Below are 8,982 nucleotides of genomic sequence, written 5' to 3' on the forward strand. Positions count from 1 at the left end.
AAAAAAAAAAAGGGGGGGGGGAAGGGGATATACTTCAGGGAACTTGAAGCAATTTGACACATTTTTAAGTGGGATTTAAAAAAAATCTCTATGAAAACAAAGCCTATCTTGCTTCATATCTCCACTGCATCTCAAACTGTTTGCAAAATATTGAAATAATTTAGGTTTTAAGAAACAGCTATTTATTCAAATATATAATATGTATTTGGGGATTTTCTATATTTAAAAACATAATTCCTATGTGAATTTGATTTTACATCACATATCTTGCATTGCAATTCTATGCTGAATTTCTGAAGGGAAAATTTAAAGACTAATTTTAAGATAATCATGGAGATGAAAAATTGTTCTGTTTACACAAATATTTATTATTATACTCCTAAGTCTTCTGATACTCCTAAAGATAAACTTAAGGTAATAAGTTGTGCAAATTTTCTGATTATATGCATGAATAGACTTATAGTAGTGTCTTTATCTAAAAAAAATGCTCCAAATTTAAAGAACTGCAACTGTTTTAATTATTTTAGAATTTTTTCAGGGGTTTGTTCAAATGAATATTTTCTCATTATTTTATTTGCATGGAAAGCTACTGCCATGTTTAGTCAAGTCAAATATTCACCTGTGGTGTGTACATACACACAGACATACACATATACTAAAGTTTATACAATAAGTTAAAAGATTTTAAATTTTGTTCTAAAAACCTGTTTTCCTAAATTACTTTTGAAATTTCTTACTGCTATAATTTTCAAGTTCCAATTTTCTCTTCCAAAAGAATAAGAGAGTGTAAGTAGGAATTGTCTCTATGGGACTCTTATTTTAAGACTGAAATAAATAATAGCACTGGAAGCAAAATCCATGTATTCTATTTGGTGCTACAATTTATCAGATAATCAAAAGATTTATAAACATAAATGTTGGTTGTTTCTTAAAATCTAGACCACTCTCACCATGTCTCACAATTTTTGCTGCTACCTGTATCATCTTTCATATTACCATCAGTTTATTCTTAGATGTTTTCTATAATCTTCTAACTGGTACTATTTATGTCCTTATCTCCTAGTCAATATTCTCCTCAAAGCATCCATAGAAATGCCTTGAAAAGGTCATTTGTGTCTGCACTGATGATTGGCCTTCTAATCCAAAGTCCCTGATGTGACCTCCCAGGGTTTCCATGACAGATCTTTTTTTGACCTCACCTTTCCCACACTCTCTTTCATTAACTGTACTCCAACCCCACTGGCCACCTTGTCCAGACACTACCTCTCTGAGATCTTGCTGTCATTGCTTCTTTTTTTGGAAATGCACACCCCCCACCAGACTCTATGGATCACGTCTTGTTCCTTCAAGTCTGTGCTTCAAGTGTATTAATATTCCCAACAAATTGTAAATATGTCAGAATCAGTGTGGTTGGAATTTATTCCTGGGTGTTATTTTCACATTATATTGTTTTTCTACATTTATAATCAAAATTTTAAATTATCATTAAACATTGGTAAGATTAAAAAAAAAAAAAATAGCTTAACATCTGTACCTGGTGATTCACAGAAAAAAATGTGTCTGTAGAAGAAAATACCTCCTTAGTTAATGCAACTAGTTTTCTTTAATATTGCTAATAGAAGGAATATTGAAACTATTTTTCATGTTCAACTTTCACTTTTTATCTTCTTTAATCACAGTTAATTGCTACAAGCTTGTCTATGTACCTTTTTCAGTTTGATGACCCCTTCTTGTGTGTCCTCATCTGTGATGATATCAAACAAATTTCCCCCATCGCCTGGCACAATATTATATTCGATTTCGGCATTTCTTCCAAAATCAGGATCCACAGCTCTTATCCTTCCAATAGCTGAGCCCACAGGAGAAGATTCAGGAACTTTCAGATGGAAGATACCTGATAAGACACAAGCAAAGTACATCGAAGTTGGGGTTATACAATTAAGGTATACAGTGAGATTATTAGGCTTGATAATAGAGTCTATAAGAAGTAAATCAAATTTACAACATAATAGTGCAAAAGAAAAAGGAAATCTGCTGTCAAATCAAGGGTTAAGATTAGGAGTAACGACTTCACTTTTCAGTTCAATAAGTCCTGCTCAAGAATTTTAGTAGGAAACAGAGTGGGTTAAATAAAATTGCTATGAACAAATATTTCAAATGCTATCCACATCAATGTGTACCAAGTATTAAAGGTGAAGGTGGAAACATGGATGAAATTAACTAGTATCAATACAACAGAATTCAAGATGCAACAGATGATAGATAGATTGATAGATCTATAGATAGATGATAAATAGATAGGTACATAGATGACAGATATATACATACATACTTAGAAATTTATAGAAAGTTAAAATTAAGTTTCCTAGAACTATTTAACAAACAAAAACTGTTAAACCAAATATGACTCTAAAATGAACTGTATTGTTTAACCAAAATTTGAATCAAGTATGGAATTAAAAGTATTCTAGATTAAGCTTTGACTCATGTCTATTAAATTTTTACTAGACATTTGCTAAATATTATTGCACAAATTCAAAGCAGGATAGCTCCTTCAATTACCCATTGCTGTTGAGTTGATGACAATACATTTGAGTCAGAGAAGTAAAATGCTTATTTTTAACAGAAAGTGAGCACCTATACTACTGTGATTTTGATTCTAAAGTAGACAAGTATGAAAACTATGACATGTTTTTACATACACATATAATATCCATAGTGCTTAAGTACAACATGAAGGAAAGTATACAGTGATGGTATTCTACTGATACCTAATCAAAGCAAATATTAATCCATTAAACACTATTCTCCTGAAATTAAAGCAGAGAGGAAGAAAGTGGACAGAAATAAAAAATACAAAGACAAAACGAAATGCTTACACAAGAAAAGGTTTAAACTTTGATTCTGAATTTCCAGTTTTAATTTCTATTAATGTACAGTGAATCATCGGTGTCACTAGGGAGATGTAGGGGGGTGCTGACCACATCCGGTGACATCATCAGAGACAGTATACCAAAATGACCGTCCATAAAATTGTTGTGTAGTCCTTCAGTGGAAATTCATTATATTTTGTGAAAGTATCCCTGTAGTTAGTTACAATAACAAAACATTTCCTGCAAGCTTTCAGGTATCGATATACCCACAAGCCTAAAACACTGCTAATTTCAAACTTTGTAAGCCTCTCTGATCAGTGCTATCATTATTACCCAATTATAGTGACACTGAATCACATATTTTAACCTGCACACGCAGATTTTGGTTTTGTTGCTGCTGGTGTTTTTATACTCACTCATTTTTTCAAATTTTCTGGTGTTTCTGGTACAATACTATGGTAATTAGTATTTGTGAAACTCTATCAGTAACTTTTGAGAATGAAGGAAAAAGAAGAAAAAACAAACAAAAAGACTTCTACTGTGTTACTAAAAATGGTGTAATTAATAATGTTGTAATTCAATATATAAAGATTTCCCAAAATAATATTGTTGTTAGTATTCATGTATCTGAGAAATATTACATTTAAGCAATTTGCAACTATATTTATCACATATTATACGATTAAAATCGATAGTAAACATTTACTAAAGATTCTATATGAAGCTCTGGTGGCATAGTGGTTAAAAGCATTAGGCTGCTAACTGAAAGGTTAGTGGTTCAGACCCACCAGCACTTTGCAGGAGAAAAGATAACTAAACCTGCTTCCATAAACATTTATAGGCTTGGAAACTCATGGGGAAGTTCTGCTCCAACCTATAGAGGTGTATGAGTCAGAATGGACTCAATGGCTTTTTTGGGGGGGACGTTTAAGGATTTTATGTTGTCTCACACAGGAGGAGGTCCATTGGGGGTAGTGTGACAGTATGATTTGGGCACTGGGTGACACAAGCCCTAGTGATGCCACTGCAGTGAGTCCTAATGATAGGTAAAGCACCCACAACGATTCATGGCTTTTGGATTTCTAATTATAGGTATAGAATTTAAATTACAAACGTCCTCAACAAGTTTGGTGCATGGTTAAGGTCATTCAGCAAATCGCATTACAGTGTTAAAATTAATTGCTTCAGCAATGTATGAGAAAATAATTAATCACATCTTCTGAGCTTTTGCCAAATATATTCTTGGTCATTCCCAATTACTATCAGAACTCTTTTCATTCTCTCACAGTAAGTTGCATGTTTTGATAATATTGATAGCCCTGCGAGCAGTTCAACTGACCATGTGTGCGAAAAACAGAATAAACAAAAGAAAACAGAAAACATTTGGTGACGTAATTAAGGTAAAACTAGCTTTATTTATAGCCAATGGACATTTCATGAATGGCATATATTTGGCCTCAAGAAGAACAAATACATATATCTTTTCTGGCGCAAAGAGAAAGAGGGTATATTTTACACCGATCCAAGATAATTATGTACAATTAATTAATTAATTAATATACTGTCTTTCTTCATAGAAGATTTGTTGTTGATGTTGCTGTTATGTGCCATCGAGTCAGACCCGACTCATAGGAATCCTTCCCTGGGTTTCTGAGGCTGTATCACTACGGAAGTAGATTGCCCAACCTTCCTTCCAAGGAGTGACTGGTGGGTTTGAACCTCCAGCCTTCTGGTTAGCAGTCAAGTGCCTTAGGCACTATGCTACCAGAGCACCTATAGAAGATTTAGGTATCTTCTTATAAAAACAAATTTAAATGAATAAATAAATCTACATAGATAAAACATACCAAGTAGCAATGATATTATATAGATACTAAAAGCAAAAAACTCACTTCTATCAAGTCAATTCTGATTCATAGTGACCCTCTTTTGGGTTTCTGAGGCTGTAAGTTTTTACAGAAGTAGATTGCCTTGTCTTCCTTCTGCAGAGCAGCTGGTGGGTTTGAATGGTCAGCAGTCAAGTACCTTATCACAATGCCACCAGAGCCTGTTATATAGACATTAACCAAAAAACCAAACTCACTGCCATCAAGTCCATCCTGAATCATAGCAACCCCTCCCTGGGTGTCTGAGGCAGTATCACGAAGGAAATAGATTGCCCAGCCTGCATTCCAAGGAGTGGCTAGTGGGTATGAACTGCCAGCCTTCTGGTTAGAAGTCAAAATGCCTTAGGCACTACAACACCAGAGCTTGAGGCTAGGATTCCAAATTCAGATTGCCAATTCTAAGGGCTGGGTAAAGGCCTCTCAACTCTGGGCTGCAGCTCTGCCTCTTATTCAAGGCCCACTGGAGCTGGAGGCTTCTTGTAACTTATGCAGCTGCTGAGGCGGAAAAACCTGAGGTCAAGAGATAAGAAACCACACTCCCAAGGTCAATAAACAGCATGGCAGGCTCCAGGTTCAAGTCCAAGAACAATCCCAAGGCCAGTAGACAACACAGCAGGTCACCGCTTCAAGACCAGGAACTGGAGATGGAGTTTCAGCCAAACTCAGCATCCAAACATACCAAAAAGCCCTCCTTACATACTGGAAGCAGGCCATACTCCAAAGTTAGCTACAGACCTGCTCACAGCACATTCCACTGTGGAGGGGATTACAGTCTCATCATGGGAATACTTACATCCAGCTGCCCAGCCATTCAGAACCAGTCCCAGCCATGTTGACACACGACCTTTACTACACGAGGCAACAAGAGAAAAGAGGATCAAATAATAACAATAATAATTAGCATTGTTTGCCCATTGTCTACAAAATGATGAAGGCAGGTGTTCAAAGGGAATCTTTATGATTTCCAATAATCATTATTACTTTAGCAGAAGCTTAAGGTGAATTTTGCAACCTACATTCTTTCGATCATAAGTGTCTCACAATAGCTAGATTTGTGAGATTGGCCAGACTTTGTCTCTCTTACTTTGGGCAAGTTATCATAAGGGACCAGTGCCTAGAGAAGTATACCATGCTTGGTAAAGCAGAGAATCAATGAAAAAGGGGAAGACTGTCAATGAGACAGATTGACACAGAGGCTGTAATAATGAGCTTAAACCTAGCAAGGATTGTGAGGATTGTGCAGGTCTCAGCATACAGTCACTATAATATAAACCCTACTCAATGGCATGTAGCAACAACAAATTTGACCCTGATCTCTCTATCTACATTTTAATAATAATGTTTATAACCACATATAATACAATCTGTGTTTTTTTTCAACATTATGTAAGTTTTTTTGTGTGTGTATGTGTGTGTATTTTTTAAAATCTGAAAACCAATATGAATGACATCAGATCATACAGGCTGCAGGTGGAAGAGTTATCTTTTCAAGACTATGCTAATGTACTAGGGTTTTTTTTAATTAGATGTTTTATAAAAGAGCATTTTATTAGAACCGTAACAAGAAATGTGAAGATAGGTATTCTCAGTAGTACTGTCAAAATAAGTAAAATTGTAGTTTATTTACTTATTTAAATTTTCAGCATCAAGTATGCCCACAAATATTACTAATATCCCATGGCATTAAATGGTAGGTCTGATGGCATAGTGCCTAAGGCACTTGACTGCTAACCAGAAGTCTGGAGGTTCAAACCCACCAGTCACTCCTCAGAAGGAAGGTTGGGTAATCTATTTCCATAGTGATACTGCCTCAGAAACCCAAAGAGGGGTCGCTATGAGTCGGGTCCAACTCGCCAGAGGTGTATTTAATGATGTAAGAGAGCTTGTGGTCAATTTAGATAGTTGCATTCTCCAAGAAGATTGACTCAGAAATAGTCCACTAACATGTATCCTCAAAGAGGTTCAGTTATTATAAAAGTAGAACAAGGATTTAGTGTTACATCCTTTCTGGGCACTGAGGTTTTAGCATATATAAAGCATAAATGTGTAGAGTACTTGATTTTCAGTTCTTCACAGAGCAGACATACATTCCGGTAAGGCAGAAGGGATTCACATTCATTAAGGCAAATATTTCACAATAAAATAATGTAGCTGGTACTAAAATCTTCAGAAGCTGGGACTAGTCAGAGAAGTTATGCATCAGTCATGTCAAATTGCTTAGGTTCTTCCATCAGTTTATTTCTAACGACTTAACATCTTATCATTTCTAAAAACTCAACAGCGATAAGGCTGGGGTCATTCAGATTAATTCTAACTCTGAAGTAATCTCTAGCTGTGCCAAGTCAGCTAGCATGATGTACTATGTAATTACACTGCCATCACCTTCTAGGCGTCCCACTTTTGACGCATATGAAACATCTTAATGGCACTACCTGTACAACACAGATTAAGAAATAAAACAGTTGTCAGATACTTTACAGAGTCAAGAAGAATATATACTTACATACTCATCAACTACACACGCTACGCTTAACAAAAATGTCCTTTTGTCTATGGAGAAGGGAGTGCATTGAACTCATATGGAATTTTAGTGAGAAAAATCTGTAACTTCTTACTGATAACATTCTCTGATAATTCCAAAAGCCAAGGTGTCTGTTACTCAGTTATGGGCTATAAGGCCATTGCCTTATTAATTATGTCATTTGAAAAATTATACTTTGTTTGTACCATAATTGTTAGGATTCAAAGAGTGGAGGGTTAGAAAGAGGCATTCATTGAGTCATCACTATTTAAAGGGGAAAGAGAAAAAAAATATATTTTCCTTTCTTTTGTTTTCTTTAAAGAAATTTCTAATGATTAATGAAGGCATCAAAACATCTTGCCTCAAAAAAAAAAATGTATTAGAATTTACTGAGAAAGAAAGATTTTATGAGAAGAATATATGTTTTAAAGGAATGAATAAATTATCCACTACCAGTAATAACACATAATCCTTTAGCAGTATAAACAGCAAGTAATAAGAAGATGGATTAATTCAATACAAATTAACTTTTGAAGTAAGTTTCATAGATGTAGTAATAATAAGTCTAAAGTTACTCAGAAACAATGTGTGTCATTGCTCTACTGAAAACTTATTTTCACACTCAAAAAGAAAGAAGCACACTCCAACAAGTTGATCCCAACTCACAGTGACCCTAGGTCACAGAAGAACTAGATCCTGGGTTTCCAAGTCTAGAAATCTTTACAGAAGCAGACTGACTCTTCTCTCTCCTACTGAGCAGATGGTGGGTTTGAACCACTGATTTTTTGGTTAGCAGCTGAATGCTTTACCCACTGCACAACCAGAGCCTCTTCATGTATATATTAAAGTCACTAATTCATAAGTTTTAAATACTACAAATACTAGGAATAATGGGCAATTAAATTTATTTCAAATTGATAAGTGTTACGTTTTAAGATCTTGAAAAAAATATTTGAGATTACCTACAAAGACTATTACTTGAGGCATTACATAATATTTAAATTTAGAAAATAAATCTATATAGCCACTTAACTGTGGATTCAATGATTGAATTCAGACATTTAATTGTTCTAATAGTGACCATAAAAGGTTTTGTGCATTCCAATCTAGTTACCTGTGAATACAGTTTTGCTCAGATAATATTTCACTTTTTAAAATTTTAAAATAAACAAAATAGTATAGAAAATGATTTAATCTTGTAATAAAAAAGAAAGAAAATTAAAGCAAACAAAAAATCTGTGTGAGTTAAAAGAAATTTTATAGAAACTGTTTACCTCTTTTAGCAACTTCTTAGCTCTGTGACCTTGGGCAATCTTTCTTTTAATCTTTCTTTTCCTGATAGGTAAAATTGAGATTCTGTTCATAATAATAATTAACTGATAGATTTGTTTTTGAAAAGGCACATGCAGATTAATATATGATAGTAAGAATGATTACTGTTAATTTTGAAAGAGTATTTTATAGATCTCTCCATATATCATACTCACTTATTATATTGATGTAATAAATTAGCACAAACTGGGTGGATTCATACAGCAACTGTTTATTCTCTCACAGTCCTGATGAATACAGGTCTGAAGTCAAAGTTTTGGAAAGGCCATCTTCCTTCTGAGAGTCTAAGGTGACATTTGTTCCATGCATTTCTTTTAGTTTCTGATGTTGCTGGTAATCCTTATGTAATGGGGCTTGAAGAATTATCACT

At 34.4% G+C, this 8,982-nt stretch overlaps 1 protein-coding gene across 1 annotated transcript in view; it reads right to left on the reverse strand.

Moving 5' to 3' along the window:
- Positions 1-8,982, reverse strand: part of CDH12 (cadherin 12) — a 224,983-nt gene that overhangs the window by 137,103 nt on the left and 78,898 nt on the right. The window contains exon 3 of the mRNA XM_007954957.2: positions 1,707-1,894. Within this exon, the coding sequence (XP_007953148.1) occupies positions 1,707-1,894 (188 nt within the window). The remainder of the gene's footprint in view (positions 1-1,706; positions 1,895-8,982) is intronic.

This window comes from Orycteropus afer, unplaced genomic scaffold, assembly GCF_000298275.1.
Source record: "Orycteropus afer afer isolate SDZICR_OR568_19922 unplaced genomic scaffold, OryAfe1.0 scaffold00484, whole genome shotgun sequence".
Lineage (NCBI taxonomy): Eukaryota > Metazoa > Chordata > Mammalia > Tubulidentata > Orycteropodidae > Orycteropus > Orycteropus afer.